The 17,534-nt window shown below is 41.6% G+C and overlaps 1 protein-coding gene across 1 annotated transcript in view; it reads left to right on the top strand.

Moving 5' to 3' along the window:
- The first annotated feature begins 1,611 nt into the window (after positions 1-1,611).
- LOC135489008 (BCL2/adenovirus E1B 19 kDa protein-interacting protein 3-like) overlaps positions 1,612-17,534 on the top strand; it is a 52,155-nt gene continuing 36,232 nt past the window's right edge. Inside the window, exon 1 of the mRNA XM_064774071.1 lies at positions 1,612-1,739. Coding sequence (XP_064630141.1) covers positions 1,697-1,739 — 43 coding nt within the window. The 5' untranslated portion in view covers positions 1,612-1,696. The remainder of the gene's footprint in view (positions 1,740-17,534) is intronic.

Below are 17,534 nucleotides of genomic sequence, written 5' to 3'. Positions count from 1 at the left end.
CAGTTGGTTATGTTTCCCTTACCCCATATTCTGAAATTTCAAAATTTCAGATTGTAAGCACTCCGTACAGTTGTTGTGGATTCCAAATGTATCAAAATAATTTCCTATAGCCCCTCTGAAATTATATTAAGAGCATTAGAAAACACTAAAAAACAGATTTCAAGTGTAAATTGTTTGAATAATTGACCCTCAGCATTACTTTTTCGTCAGGTGTTTGACTGTCACAGATTTTGAGCAACCCTCAATATTCGTGACCTTTTGACCTCTGTTGACCTACTTACATGCATTACATCAAAACACATCTTAGAATATGTTAGAGGCATCCTAGCTGAACATTTTGAGGTATAATAATAATAATAATAATAATAATAATGATTTGGTCCATCCGTTACCAAATGGCAGCTTCTTTTGTTTCCCCTACCCCATTATTCAGGGCCCCCGAAATTGACCATACCCTATCATGAAAACCGGCTGAAAACTACCAAAAAGCTTCTCATTGAGCAGGGCTATCATTTGAATTCATAAACTAGAGATACCAAGGAGCAAAAAAATCACTATGAGACTTTGCCACCGGAGATGGTACCCGTTGGTCCAATTTTGAGACTTGGCCCATATGGACTACACTCCTGACAGATCTTCCCGGTCTTTTGGTCACGTGACCTTTTTGCTCCCTTAAAGTGATTATAAAACCATTTCTACTTGTCTAAGGACACACTAAAGTGTAGTAAGAGATTGAGGAGACTGTCCTACTTGTTCTAGAACCAGTGGTTAATTTGAGCACAGTGAGCATGCTGTCAGCTGTGCCCGTATGGTGCTGCCTCCTGCCGTAAATCTATATAGCTAAACGCCTTGTCTTCTACTGTAAAGTCGGCTTGGAGTCATTCCTTGTCCTCAGTTTGGATTATCTAAGGGAGGTTTCCCTGGCTTGTTTCGTAACTATGAGTATTATTACTATATTACTGGCCTAGTCAAAATCATTACTTGTCTAGTGTTAAGGCATTTGTTATGTTTATCTTTACAGTTGAACCATCATCATCGTCATCGTTGTCATCCTTAGTTAGTCGTTACATAGATTGTCATGTCAAGGTTGAATAAAGAAAAAAAAGGACAAGAAGATGCGTTTCGAACACTTATTAATTTATCCATTCTGCTGCGGTCCACCACAGTATAGTCTGGTGGCTCTAAGGTATTTTGTACAGCCCATGATTGTCTTTTCTTTGGAAAACTAGGGCGCTTTTAGACCTTTGATCCACTGTGGTATTTTTACTTATCAAAGTGGGCTTTGTGGTAATTTTGTATATTTTCATATTTGTATTTCGTTTTACTGATGATAATGTAAATATTTTTTCATATATTATTATAGGCCTACATTAGGCCTATACCGGTACATGTACAACGATTGTGTTTTGAACCTGCCTGCGCCACGGGTATAATGCTAGTACTAAAAATAGCCGCTAATCGGCTAATCATTTGTTCCCTGGTCGGACCATTCTATCCCAGGACAATTAAAACTTCTACACAAGCAATCTGTGACTCGTTACAGAACAAAAGTATAGGTGTCGCGATAACGATCACATGATAACTTTCTGACGTCATCATTGAAAACATCAACAAAGTATCGTGGCTGAATTGACAGATTTGATACGCGCTATAACGACAATTTTCGCTTATTTCGCCAGGTTTCGACAGTCACATTATGACTGATTCGAGGATTAACGCCCAGGAGGAGAATTTAAACGGTTAAGTATGCAACATCTGAACAGAATGGCCCTGATTTCGGAACAGAAGCGTTCGAATTCCCGAAGTTTGAATGACCGCCATGTTTGTTTGTTTACATTGCCGCATACAGTGTATCCGCCTATCTTGCACTGCTGCTATACTGGTTGACATGTATTTGCCCTGTTTATGGAGGCCCTGTATGGCGTTTTGTATTGGATCGGTTAAATTAGCATTATGCCATGAGATTGAAGGTTATAGATTTATTTACAGACTCGGAGTATGGAATGGTATTAAACAGTGTGGAAGCTGTGAAGTCGCAATAAACCAAATATATATTGCACGCTCTCTTTCGGTACTTGTCGTAAACTCCAAACCGGCGGGATATTTCGAATCCGGTCAATGTTTATTGTTGCAACAAGTTCTTCTTTGGCCATTTTGGACGTTTGATCAATGGGTGTCTATATTTTTAGCGTAGCTTTTCGCCATTTTGTCACATCAATGGTGCTCGTTGGGTTTTTTGTGCACTTTTAAAGACTATTTGTGATCCTATTTGGAGTGCAATGGATACATGAAGAGTAACTTGAGAGAAAGTAGCTTGGTATAGAATATTTTTGGGAATTTTCGCATGCACTGTCTGCCGGCTATTTATAAACAGAGAAACGAAGAAATCGAGAACTTCCCCCATCGACTAGTTAGGCCTCGTCTCCCAATGCATTGCTACACAAAATCAGTACTTGTGTGCCAACAGCCATTTTGTTTTGTTCAAAATGAAGTAGCATCAATTCAAAACAATTAAGGGGCGTATAGCCATGTAGCAAATCCTAACCTAGCTTGGACAGTTTTGACTGTGTATTAGGTTATTAAAACCAAGAAAACAACCACTAAAAACCAATCAACCAAGACTTTAGTTGGGCAATTTTAGACCTGGTAACCTCGTCCCTCCTGCTTGTTTGGTCCTGGGGACGAGGCTTGTTTCGTAAGGCGGGTAGCGTCTGGCAGGGCAACAGTCAAGAATATCGGAGATGAAATGCTTTATTTCTCACGTCGGACTACGATCTACTGTTACAACGGGTAGATCTAAAATACAGACTTTGCTAATTACGACTGGACTATGCTAAATACTCAACAAGGCTGAAATGAGATATGAAGTGGGGGCGCAACTTCGGTTTATGCCTGTTTCGCCTATTCCTGTTTCGCCTATTCCTGTTTCGCCTACAAAATTCCTGTTTCGCCTATTCCTGATTCGCCTATTCCTGATTCACCTATTCCTGTTTCGCCTATTCCTGATTCGCCTATTCCTGTTTCGTCTATTCCTGTTTCGTCTACTTCCTGTTTCGCCTACTTTCCAGTACCCCTACAATAAATCGACTCTCCCACGGGGAACCTTAGGGATGCATGTCCATTTTATGGGGAAAATGTGAGGGGACAATTGGATGATGTTAACGATGTGATGACAATTTGACTAATCAAATGCCATCAACTTTGTTAACAAACCATGCCATGACCGTTTTGAAAGAGTCACCTTGAAAGCGGGGACAGACCGGGACTTATTTGACCATAGGACCATAGGACCATACTGACACACAGTAAAAACTAATAGATTAAGTGGAGTATAGCAGTCGTTTATTTTATAAAAACAGGAAACCTTTCTCAAATCTAATGATAGGGTAAAACTTTCTTACTATTTTATATCTTGCCTTTTAAAATAAGCTAAAACATGAGCCTATGTAAGCTATGTATAATTTTCCAAAGTTATTCCGAATAATACTAGAATTGACATGTCGCTAAATCCATTATTTCAGACTTTATTCTTAATGATAGCCTTTAACACTATAGTAAGGGACGGTTCATATTCCTACGTCTGTGGGGAGGTTAGCAATACATTTGAATAGGCGAAACAGGAATTAGGCGAAACAGGAATAGGCGAAACAGGAATTAGGCGAAACAGGAATAGGCGAAACAGGAATTAGGCGAAACAGGAATTAGGCGAAACAGGAATAGGCGGAACAGGAATAGGTGGAACAGGAATAGGCGAAACAGGAATACACCGCAACTTCGCCGTGCCAGGTGTACATCGGTGCTTTGAGAAAGAAACCAGGCTAGCATATTAGTCTATTTTCACGCTGTACATTATAGGTTTTAAGGCCTAACTACCGTATTTTGCTGCGTATAAAACGCACCGGGGTATAAAGCGCACCCATTGAGTCCGTATACAAAATCCAGACATAAGGCGCACCTACGTATAACACGCAGTACATTTTACATACTACAGGTATACACAATGTACCGGGTATACTGGGCCATAAACAATTTTTGCCGGTTTTTAAATTTAACTTCCTATTTCTTTTTCAGTTGAAAAGGACTGTTGTAACAATGAAGAGGGAAAGTGGTCATACACACCTCCGACCCTGCATCACATACTTGTATACTAGTTGCTAATAAAGCCGATACATTTGTACTGCGTTCCTCTTTCTTATCTCACTACAGCGGTAGTCTTGCTCCTACTGGATATAACCGATAAAGCTTTTCTCATTGAGAGAAAAACTGTGTTGTGCTCAACTACAATTTCGTGTGTTGACACGTGGTTGGCGGTATGCCTCGCTTTGATGTTAAATCATGGCGGCACACGATCAGCTGATTTATCGATTTGGATTTATCTCGCATCTACGCTCTGAATATTGCCGCTAAGAACCCTCAAAAACATTTATAGAAGTAACTGAAATGATAATGAGGATTCTAATATGTATTGCGTACAGAACAGGCGAGTTAGCATCGGTGAACTATGCAAAGTGCATCGATATTCCCGATTTTTCTTTCGTGCAAAAATAAAAAATGCGCCGACTTGGTTGCGAGCCAAAAAAGCCGTCAAAAGAAATGAGTTGATGGAAAAAATCTTGTGATCATTCGGTGGCTTCCTAGGGCTAGGCCATAGATAACACGCACCTTCATATAACGCGCACCCCCCGATTTTAGGGCTTTCTTGGGTCAAAAAGCTGCGCCTTATACGCAGCAAAATACGGTACTCGATATGGGAAGTTCTCGATTTCTTTGTTTCTCTATTTATTAATACCCCTGTCTGCCTGTTGAACTTGAAGTCACTCAAATTTCACCATTCCAGAGTCAAGCCGACGAACCTTCCACACTTTTTTACCATACTCTGATACGTTATAGATATCAACTCACTGTGCACCGCCTGCATGCTCCAAAAGCTCCTGCTCAAAAATGTCATTATTCACAAAAATTAGTAAAAGTACACTGTGGTATACTGAACTGCTGATATCTGTTCAATGAGACCGGTGTAAAACTGTACAGTGAGACCGGAGCACGGCGTGAATAAATATAGCGTCTTAGCGAGATATATTGCCTTGTTTACTGACTGGGTTGCTGTGTTGTTCTTGTTAACAGGCTAAAAACACTTTTATTAAACAAAAGCATCTCAAAAGCTACAAATTTACACTTAAATCTGATCACAGGCCCCTGAAGCCTAGTTAGCGGGATTATCGGCTTAACAATGGGATAAGCCAGGAAAGTGTACGAGAAGAGTAAAAAAGAAAAGGTAGGCAGATTTGAAGTGAGAGACCCCTCGTCCGACCCCAAAACGCCACTTTCACATTTCTCCTGTATTGGGGCTGCCATGCATGCCATGCGACAGCCTTTCCCACCACATTGATCATATTCTGGACTCCTGACCTCACTCTCACTGTCATAGTAAAGTGTCCTCCCTTCAATCCGGAAGAGAAAACGAACATTGGCGAAGATTGCCGAACACTTGTTGTATCGACCAATGTGATTGGCCTCTCTGTTAATTCGTGCACAAATTTTACCGACCAGTGAAAACCGCTGGCTCTTTCTGTAGTGGCGTGTCGTTTTGGTGCTCCTAGCAGATAGTTGAGGAACCAAACATGTAAATTTTTCGATTTCCTGAAGACCACGGTAGGTCATTTTAATCATGATTTTCTCCAAAAATACTCGTTTGAATTGTAAAAATAGTTCAGATGTTTAACTCTCTAGCTTATGAATATTTCATATCGATGGCGTGATCAGAACGTGATATTTGACAGATCAGACATTGCTGATGACGTTTTCGTGGGCGTTTTCTTCTGGTTTCCATGGCGCTATTCATAGTCTCCATGTGCTAGCCTAGAATTAAGTTCATGAAATGTTAGAATTCGGATACGTATCGGAATTCAGATACCCTATCAGAATTAAGATACCCCATATCCAAATTCGGATACCCCTAAATCTTTAGTAAAGGACTTAACTGAAGGACACGCTCACTACCCACCCTGGGCTACCACCTGTTTGATCTATTCTGAAGCTGACCCCAGATTTTGGACCCCATCATTTGCACCCTTTTAGAAAGTATTCTCAATGTTTTAATTTTGAGTTAGATCCAAAATATTGTTACCTCAGACAAAGTTTTCACCATTTTCTCCAAATGACATCATCAGGTCTGATGATTTCCGGTAGATGGCAGCATTGGAAATCTGAAGTTCTGGTTGTTACTTCTGGGGCCCCCGCCTAGGGTCCCCCGTGTGGGTCCTGGGCTTGATAAGGCTGTCAAATACGTGGGAGAGGTGGTATGCCCCATCGTCTCTGTTCATCGATGTTGTGTTCCGTCTGATTGCCAATGCTTCTCGAATCTGTCGACGTCTCAGTTTATCCTCCTTGGCAACAATTTTGGCGTCTTGCCAATTCGGAACGTGGTTATTATCTACCATATGATCTGTGATGGCCGACTTGTGGTGGTCACCTGATGTGGAGGCCAGGGTGGCTCGGGTGCTGACTCCCTTGCAGTGCAAGGTGACATCTGTTTTATGTTCCTTGAGTCTAGTACCAAATTTCCTGGCGGTTTCCCCGATGTACGCACTATCACAATTCTCACAGTCAATGCGGTAGACACAACCTGTTGTGTCATCCCTGCTAATTTCGTCTTTAGGATGCACTAGAATGTTCCTGATGGTTTTGTGTGGCCTGAAAGCTGTTGAGATGTTGTAAGATTTCAGTGTTCTGGCCAATCTTTCTGCCATACCCTTAATGTAGGGCACGACAACCATTCACCTGCTCTTCTCTTGGGATTCCCCGGGCTTCTTGGCTTGTTCTTGCCCTGGGCGGCCTTCAACTCTATCCTCTTGTTGGTTTCCTGGATCGTCCAGTTAGGATAGCCACACTTGCTGAGTGCGTCTCTTACAATTTCTCGTTTTTCTTCTTTGTTCTGGTCTTCTGTCACCACAGTATCCACTTTGTCCAACAAAGTTCTAACAACACCTAGTTTGTGTACTACAGGGTGGTGGGATTCAAAATTCAAATACTGATTCGTGTGAGTCTTTTTTCTGTACACTACTGTCTTTAAAGAGGTTGAATAGCGCCTCCAGAAGCAAGCAACAGCGCCACCCGTAGCAGAAATAAGCACTGCTTAGTGACGTCATGGTTTCCATATACGGCATCTCATTTACATATTTTTACAACCTTATTTACTAGTTATAAATATGCCAGTAGCACGTGTATCATGCCGGGCGGCGCTGTCAGGTGTTTCCACTATGGGTTACATAATCAGCTACAAAGAGGCCAGTGTTCCAGTAAATGAAGTTAGCAATGATAGCGAAAGAATGTTAGTGTATGTTACGCAGTCAATAGCGATAGTGGTGAGTTGGAGAGAGGAGAAAATGGAAAATATTTCGAGTCGCCGGTGGATTCTGGGCCGGTGGAGAGCGAGGCCCCTGATCCGAACAGTACAGAAGAAATGGAGCAGCATATTATCCAAGACTTGTTTGACAACCATGACGACTCAAGATATTTGCCAGAATTGCCGGCAATGAACATGAGTGAAGAGGAGATGGGGCCATTCCAGCCAAGTGACCTAGCTGTCGTAAATATTGTCATATTTTTCAAGATGAGAGTATGTAAATGATACGCAAACGGTAAACCAATGAAAGGCCAGTATCTATTGAACCTTACAAGTAATTTGGGGGCCTTGAAACTCCTTATATTTATCAATGAAACCTTATTCCCGCCTAAGGTTTTGACCGGGCCGTCCAAAACTCCCCATTTTTTGGCGGGCCCTTCCCTTTAAAGTACCATCTTGTTTCTTAATCACCCGTGTGTCCAGGAATGGGATGCTGTTGTCTTCCATCGCTTCGTTGGTAAACTTGATGTTACCCGTCTCATCTATATTGTTCAGGTGGTCGTTGAGTGCCTGGGCCGTTCCTGTGGGGATGACCGATAGTACATCATCGACATACCTTTTCCAGAATCTTGGCTTAAACTGTGTCGGGGCTGTGGCAATGGCTGTTTGCTCTAAGTGTTCCATGTGTAGGTTGGCTACTATAGGCGAAACCGGGCTGCCCATAGCTGTTCTGAATTTTTGTTGGTACAACTACAATTGACCATCGAATTTGAAGTATGTCGTGGACAGCACGAAATCCAACAGTTGCATGATATCGTCAACTGCTAGCAAAGTTCTTTCCTTCAAATGCGAGTCCCCCTCGAGTCTCGAGCGAATCACCTCCAAGGCCTTGTCTTGTGGGGGTGTTCGTAAAGAGGGATACCACATCAAAAGATACGAAAGTCTCTTCATCTGTGAGTTGTACTTCCTTCAGTTCGGTGACGAGTGCTTTGGAGTTCTCTACGTGGTGGATGGTTTTTTTGAGTGATTGGCGCCAAAAGATCTGCAAGGCTGCGTGACAGGTTGTAACCAATTGAACCTGTGTAGTCAACAATTGGCCGGAAAGGATTACCTACTTTGCGCGTGTACTCTTCCTTGTCTAAAACTACAGTGGATCTCCCCTTGTCGGCAGGCATGATCAGAATGTCATCCTCCTTGGATAAGGTTTGCAATGCTAACATTTCCTCCTTGCTGATGTTCGGGGTCGGAGGTTTGGCTGAGCTGATGATACTGCTCAGTTTAGGTCTGAGTTCGTGTGCTAAACCCGGGGGAACCAACTTGCAAGCTTCCTCGGCAGCTACAATGAGAGCCAGAACTTCAGATTTCCAGTGCTGCCATCTACTGGAAATCATCAGACCTGATGATATCATTTGGAGAAAATGGTGAAAACTTTGTCTAAGGTAACAATATTTTGGATCTAACTCAAAATTAAAACATTGACAATCTTAAAAAAGAGATCCGATGAAGCTGTTAATGTACACATATGATGCACAGGGAAATGTACAGGGGCTGGATATAATTGCTGCTTACAAGCAAAATGCTCGGGGGAATTTTCCAAAACTGGTTTGACAGTGTTGTGCACATTTTTGGCTCACCGTAGGGGACTCTATACAACACCGCAGGGTCCGTCGTCCGTCGTCGTCGTCGTATCCTGTTTCAAAAAAACAGTGGCACGTTTCTTAACCGCTGGGGCTATGAACTTTGTACACAGGACCCCCCCCCCAGTCCCAGGTCAGGTGACCACTGACAATAAATTTCGGTCCGATCTGATTCTTGACTTGGCCACCAGGGGCCAGAAGTGGAAACCTTAAAAGTGTGATATCTCTCTTATAGGCGACTCGTTTTCGATAAAATTTTTATGGTAGGTTTTCCTAGTAAGGGTACATCACATATCATACGGGTTTTTGATTTGACCTAATTTTCAAGGCCACAGAGGTCAAATGGCGTAAATTGTCCGTTTGAGTGTTACTATGGCACGTTTCTTAACCGATAAAGCTATGAACTTGAAATTTGTTTCACATGACTGCCTACATCATATAACCTCCGAGACCAAATTTCGGTCTGATCTGATTCTCGACTTGGCCAAAAGTGCAATAATCTTGCTCAATAGTAATACTTAATACTTGTTTTTAATTTTATTTTGATTGTAGGTACTCAGAGCAAGGATACATCACATATCCTACGGGTTTTTGATTTGACGTAATTTTCAAGGTTACAGAGGTCAAATGGTGTGAATTGGCCGTTTGTGTGTAACTAGGGCACGTTTCTTAACCATTAAAGCTATGAACTTTAAACTTGGTACACAAGACCCCCTTGTTCCGACGTTATGGACTGTATTCTATTAACTCTAGCTAAATGCTATCAAGCTTACCCGCTTGCAGGAATTTTCTTGAATCTTGAACCTTCTGTGTTGGTACGAGTCCGCAGGCTATCCTCTGATATAAAACTTCGGTTCTCCTCGGAAGGGGCAGTGTAAAGTTTAAGTCTTAATTCGATATGCCGTATAGGTATTAGTTTTATATTAATACTTTAAGTGCTTTTAGACTATATAGCACTATAATTGTTTAATATTAACTAACAAGCTTTTAAAGCTTAAAATTACAATTATTTAATACCAGTGTGACTAACGAACTAAAGTTCAAACTGGAATATAATTCATGTAATTTGTGAACTAACAACCTTCAACGACTGACCACATCTGGCTTCACACCCGTTATATCAGCGACATCTATGGCAGCGACATCTATAGCAATGACATCTACAGCGGCGACATCTACGACAACGACTTCTACGAAATTGATATATACGGCGAAGACATTCACAAATGGCATCGGGCTAACTGGACTGCAACAGGTATCACCTATATCAGGCAACCAACAACTTTATCATCTATAATGGCGACATCTACGAAACTATTCTAAATGTATGGCGACTCTAGATGGACGTGATCCCCAACTTCTGGCACTTGACTCTACAGCTCGACGATCAGCTTCGACATCTAAGTGGCGACACCTTTTGGCTCGGTTCGATTGATCAGTCAGTTGTGAGACACATAAACAAACTGTGTAGTCGTCTACTCCGACACCAACAGTATAACTATTAAAGACGGTGAACTATATAATGTACATCCGTCATGTAATTTAAAAGACTAAACAAGTCAATGGATAAAGTCTTTAAAACATGGACGTTAACATATTAAAATCAGTCATTTCAAAGTTCAGACGAGAGGTAAGCTGATTTTATATATACTTAGGGGATCCCCTGCAAAGTAATTATGATTAAATATAAATTTATATCATGGTTTTTTAACTTTGTTTACTACAGAGTTCTTCAAGTCAAAATGGCGGCCACAACCGTATAAAGTTTTTTCGAAGTTTAAAAGTTCATTTTTCTATAAATACGGCACTTCACCCTTTTCTTCTCTTGCGCTTCTATTCTTCTATTGCACAGCAGTCATCTTCTTCTATCGTTCAGGCATCTATATTCGAAAATTAGGGCGTTTTCTTCAATTTCAACACAGTCAAACCTCTCTCTGCAAAGACTTCTCTATGTGTCGCCTGATTTCTCTCTCAGCGAAGCCAGCAAACCGACCAATCAGAGCGTTTGCCCTTGTGACCTTGACCTTTAGATCGTCAACACCTAATCTAAACTGTACAACAGGTCAGGAGCTGTTCAGGCTTCCGGGACCGGGATATTTAAATCGTCAACACACCCCTAGGTGAGATGACCTGTGACACTGATTTCCGGTCCGGTCTGATTTTTAACTTGGCCACCAGGGGGCCAAAATAAAAAAATTGAATAGTGCCATATCTCGCTTATTACTGATTTGTTTTTGATAAAAATTTCATAGTAGGTACTCCTAGCAGGGATACATCACATGTCATACGGGTTTTTGATTTGACTTTCTTTCAAGGTTACTGCCAACCCTATGCAAAGACCACCTCATAATCTAATGATTTATGTGAAAAATGATGTAAGATTAATGGACGATTTATTACCAGCAATGACTTTTAATCTATATCTATTTGCATCCATCCAGAAGACTCCAACACAGTGATCCTTGTCATTGCAATCTACACAGCACCAAGTTGCACATTTCAAAAACTGGTCTACAGACTACAAGAGTGCCTTTCAACCTATGAACCAACTGAAAGATACCTCATCATGGGCGATTTCAACATGAAGTCAATAGCCAATACTGAAAACTACAATGCCAAATTAGAAACCTACATGCTACGAGGATTTAATTTCACACAGCACATAAAAACACTACAGATTTTTATTCAAAGTTAGACCTAGTCTTCACCAACACCGCTCTATTAAAAAATATTGATCTTGTCAATGTCATGTTATACGACACCGTGGCGTCCGTCGTCGTCGTTGTCCGTTAATGGAGCACGTTTCTTCTCCGCTAGGGCTAGATGGTTAAAACTTGATGAGACTTATTTTTCTTTTTCGCGATATGACCTACTTTCTTGGCTCCTGGCAGCCATATTGGAAATTGTTTTTTTACCTTTTTAGCTCAGCTGACAAAGTCAGCGGAGCTAGTAGAATAGCTGTTCAAATGGTGTCCGTCCTGCAATCCATCCATCCATCCATCTAGGGACCCATCTGTGGACAAAATTGGACATTTCTGACCGGGAAGACCCAGCCACTTCGTTGACGGTGGTAAATTAGGAGTTGCCCAAGGTGAACTCAAAAAACGAAAAATCAGCGCGATCCGACCTATATTAAGAGAATGAGGTCATTTCGCGTTTAGATTTCTTTCCCTTTTTACCTCGGTCCACAGAGCAAATATTGATTTCAAATATGGCTGAATATTTTTTAATATTTTTTCATTTTTTACTTTTAATGGAATTAATATAGTTTTCACCGCCAGTTGGCGCTGCAGGCACATTGACTGAATTTTGGCGATTTCAAATTTGGCGGTGGCTCAACTTTTTGCAAGCAGTGCTGCTGATTGGCCGATCGATAGAAGAGATGCCACCATTTAAAAATGGCGGTAGTCGCTGCTTCAATGAAGGTGAGTGAACTTTCTCATGTTCAATCGGTTGATACTCTTTTAATCAACATGACCATGTACCTGAAATTTGTGAAGGTACTGCAAAGAGTCTATATAATTCAGATTTATCAATAGTTTTTTATAATATTGCGGAAATTTTGTGCACGAATTAGCGAAAGTTGGTGCTCGTCTCATGTCATTTTAGAGCGAGAAATTTGTTTCCGTCGATCTCTACCACTGAAAAATCGCTTGCATAGCTTCGAATTTTTGTGAAAATAAGTATCTGAACTTGGTTTCAAATAGTCTAGAGAGTTACCTTTGTGGTGATACATATAGTATGTGATAAATATTTGTGGAATTTGTGAAATTCGGCTTTCAAACGTGCTGATGATGCAAGCGATCTCACGTGAATTTTGCAAGTCCTGATTTGTCGACCGGGTGTCAAGAATCACTCGCCTTAATTCAGTTCAAAGATCGAAAATAATATCTGAACTTAGTTTCAAATAGCCTACGCAATTATCATTTCGGTGATATATAATGCATGCATGTAATAATTGATTGATCTGCCTAAAACGCGCAATTAAAACGGCGAAAGATCTTGATAAACACTCTGGTGGCGGTCGCACTAAATAACGACCGGTAGGGCCCGAAGTCTGGCGGAGAAAAAAAGGTAGCGCCCGGAGGTTGAAACGGGATTTTTATGCACTTTTAACTGTATATTTATGTTGTTTAGATGTATTTCTAACAGTTCTGTAACTTTGATGACCAAGCTTGCACCCAAAGTTGGTAAAATTGATGCTTGTTTATGGACTGCGCGAGCGACCGGAGAATTCGCCGTCGGCCATTTTGGCTACGGTCCCTGAGTTGTTGTGGTTGGCAATTTTGCAACAAATCTCGCCATTTACGTTTGTTTTCTCCCTGTCTGGTCATTGGCCGTGAAAAAAATTATTTTGAAAGTCACATTATGACATCGTAGTATGAATTCCACTGCAGTTTCGTTAGGCAGCAATGCTCATGTTTTTGGTTTGCAATCCTGTACTGTCTGTACACTGCGCTGTGCATGGTTGTACTGTTGGCTGTAAAAAAAGACAAAAACGATAGCCTAGGACTAAGAGGGTAAATCAACAGGCCCTCATGATTCAATTGATGGACACCTTATTTGATAGTACCTCATCATTAAGTCCACTAGATCCTGTTCTGTCACATGTCGTAGACGATAGACAATTTTCAAAATGTAGTACACCACTCGCTCATCTTTAAGCCCAGCTCTCGGCTCACATCATGTGGGCACGGTTGGCTGTTGAGTGTTATGGTTCAGTCTGTGAGACTAATTTAAAGAGGTTACACTTTTATTTTGAATTGGAAAACAGCCCACAGGACTGACTTTTCACTGAGTAATAAGTGTGCCCTTCAAAGGTTAAGTCTCTTTCTGGATTTGCTTCCATAGATGCCTTGTTCAGGATATCATCTGACCGATGCCTGGTCAAGCACAGACTGTATCCGGTGGTGTACATTTCCCCGTCTATGTCACCCTTTTTTATTCAGTCAGTGTTAATTTCTCTTCTCTTTTTTTACAGATTTACTGTTGTTGGTTATTGCAAGAGGAGTCGTTGGCACATTTCAAGTCCAGGAAAGCACTTGCTGTTCCCACATTCAGAGTAAGGTGTGCTTACTCGTTTTACTGCTTTCCATTCCCGGAGAGCATTATCAAATATCTGCCGCAAGGCAACAAATATCTGCCGCAAGGCGCTTCAAATATCTGCCGAAAGGCATCAAATATCTGTCACACCAATAAAGTTCATTTTGTTAACCAACTCTTTATCTTCTTTTCTTCACATACAAAAAAGACCGTCCCAAACATTTGGCTGCATCCACTTCATCAATGTCCAGACAACAGTTGGTTCATTTGACCATTGTAAAGCACCAGGCCCCACCTCACAAAATACACTGTAATAATTATGTACCTTGTGTCCATGTGCATGTTATTAGTTCCACCTACGCTGCATGAAGACAAGGACTCCACTCTTTGACGTCACCACACAACTCCTTGACGTCATCACACACCCCACTACTGCAACGGCAATAGAAATGACTTTACGTCATATAGCAGGGTGACGTCAACTCAGTACTTCAGCATGCACTGATATAGCAAAAAGGTCTTCGCACCAGCACTTCTGCGTGCTAGACGTTATAGCTTCACGTTGCCTCATAATAACGGTACCGACACACACTTGGCCCTTGCCTTCACCTAGCCATTTCAGCTGAGCGCCAGGCCCTTGGGCCTCTTGTTACCCCTCAGCCCAAATGGGCTAGAGGGGTATTGTCGTCACGTGCGCCGTCCGTCCGGGCGGGCGGGCGTCTGCTACTTGGTTTCCGTCGATTTCTAGTAAAGCGGATTTGATAATCAATTCAATTTTTGGTATGTACATTAGGGGTGACTGGAGGAAGGTTCCTTTCTAAAATGGGCTTGTTCCGTTGATCAATATGGCCACCAGGGCGGCGTGTTTGAAATTGATTTCCGTCAATTTCGAGGAGAACCGTTCATCCGATCAAATTCATTTTTAGCTCACCTCTTAGCAGAGGTGAGCTTAGCAGAGGTGAGCTTATCCCATACCGTGGCGTCCGTCGTCCGTCGTCGTCGTCGTCGTCCGTCGTCCGTTAGCAGGGCACGTTTCGTAACTGTTAGAGCTATTGAGTTGAAACTTAGTACACATGTACCCTTATGTAATGACACCTTGGAGACCAAGTTTCAGTCCGATTCGTTTCATGGTTTGGCCACCAGGGGGCCAAACGTTAAAAGTGAAAATATGCAATATCTCCCTTAATAGTAGTCGGGAAATTTTGAAAAAAATATGGTAGGTACTTCTAGCAAAGGTGCATCATATATCCTCCGGGTTTTTGATTTGACCTCCTTTTCAAGGTCACAGAGGTCAAATGGTGTAAATTGGCCGTTAGGATGTAACGATGGCACGTTTCTAAACTGCAATGACTATTGATACCAAATTTGGTACACATTTACCCCTTAGTCAGGTGATCTCAGGGACCGAAGTTTGGTCCAATATGATTCACCACTTGACCACCAGGGGGCAAAATCCAAAAACCTTAAAAATGTGATTATTCCTTAACTTCTTGCCCGATTGCCACCAATTTGATATCATGGGTACATCTAACCACCATACAGTATATGTCACACAGGTTTTTAATTTGACCTTCTTGTCAAGGTCACAGAGGTCAAATGACGTAAATTCGCCGTCAGGACGTAACTATGGCACGTTTCTTAACTGCAATGACTATTGATCACAAATTAAGTACACATGTACCCCTTGGTCAGGTGATCTCAGGTACCGAAGTTTGGTGCGATCTGATTTGCCGTTTGGCCTCCAGGGAGGGGGCCAAATCCTAAATTCATCAAAATGCCATTATTCCTAGTAATGACTTGCCCGATTGGCACCAATTTTATATCATAGGTACATCTAATTCTAACAACCATTCAATGTATCACCCGGGTCTTCTTTGATTTGACCTACTTTTCAAGGTCACAGAGGTCGAATGTACTGTAAATTGGCCATTTTGGGGAAATTGTAAATGCTTGGACCTACATCAAACCTAACACTACATGACACAATACCATGCTCTTTATCCATCTTTCCTCCACATGAGGTGAGCACAATGGCCCTGGCCATTTCATTGGTATGTACGTTGGGGGTGACTAGAGGAAGGTTCCTTTCGAAAACCGGCTCGTTCTGATTATCAATATGGTCACCAGGGCGGCGTGCTTGAAATCGGTTTCCGACAATTTCGAGGAGAACCGTTCGTCCGATTAAATTCATTTTTGGTATGTACGTTGGGGGTGACTAGGAGCGAGGTTCCTTTCTAAAACGGGCTCGTTCCGATTATCAATATGGCCACTAGGGCGGCGTGCTTGAAATCGGTTTCCATCAATTTCGAGGAGAACCGTTCGTCCGATCAAATTCATTTTTAGCTCAGCTGACAAAGTCAGCAGAGCTAGTCAAATAGCTATTCGATTGGTGTCCGTCCTTCCACCCATCCTGCCATCCTTCCATCTAGCCATCTGTAGACAAAATTGGGCATTTTGTAATCATACAACCGAGGCACTTCAAATCTAGTCTTGCTTATAAACACCGTAGAAAATGTTGCTTACGGAAAAAAATTTGGGCGATTCGACTCAAATTCAGCTCCCCAGGGGGCAAAATGTGTAAATGAAAAAACTATTTTTTGACGCTCTATTCCAGCAGATAAAAGCTTGAAATAAAGTTGAAAAGGTCTTCATGATACAGAAGTTTTGATATAAAATAGATTAGTGTCGATTTATATCACCAGTTGGCGGTAGTGAGCAAAACTGTTGTTTGACCCCCGATGACCCCGCTTTAAATTTCCCGCCGCGAACTGACATGAAAACCTCGAACCAGGGAATACCGGACTGCTGGTGTTGCCAGTGCATCCACTGTATGAACGGCTCGTCTGGGATAAATTGACCACTACGCGGTCGAGGTTACCTGGAGTACTATCATCAAGAAAATGGCGGTGACCTTTTTATTTCTACCGGAGCGATGATTTTGTAAGTGACAAATTTTCTTATTTAAGCCTTTACGGAAATGTATTTTGGTACGAAACTTCACACGTTTATAGAAAAGATCAACGAGAATGTGTTCAAATGCCCTCATAACAATGAGTTCAACGGAATTTGGTCAAAACAACCTTCGAATGGAGTCAACTTTCTTTGCGAAATTGAAGCGACGACCTCATTATTTATCGTAATTTATGCAGATCTGAGTCCAGCTGATGGGCCAGGGTGATGTTCTGATTTGTGTTCAAACTATTGGAAACTTCGGAAATTAGTTCTATTAGTTCTACTATTCTGCAGGATGTATTATAGCCATTGATGTTGACAGCTAAAAGCACGAAAACTTTGTTTATTTATCAAACTGTATCGAGTGTTATCGAATCGAATGGATGTGTCGATCGTCGGGGCGAATTGATATGTGGTTGTGCATCCAAGGCGATTAGGTCATTCAGTTTGTTTGAGAAAGATCATGATCACGAAGATGCGTGTTGTGTTATCATAACCGGAAAATAAGTTGAAGTTATTAGTAGTACTACGATTCTTACATGAGTAAAAAGTACGTT

This window comes from Lineus longissimus, chromosome 6, assembly GCF_910592395.1.
Source record: "Lineus longissimus chromosome 6, tnLinLong1.2, whole genome shotgun sequence".
Classification (NCBI taxonomy): Eukaryota; Metazoa; Nemertea; class Pilidiophora; order Heteronemertea; family Lineidae; genus Lineus; species Lineus longissimus.
This window is presented reverse-complemented; position numbering and strand designations above follow the sequence as displayed.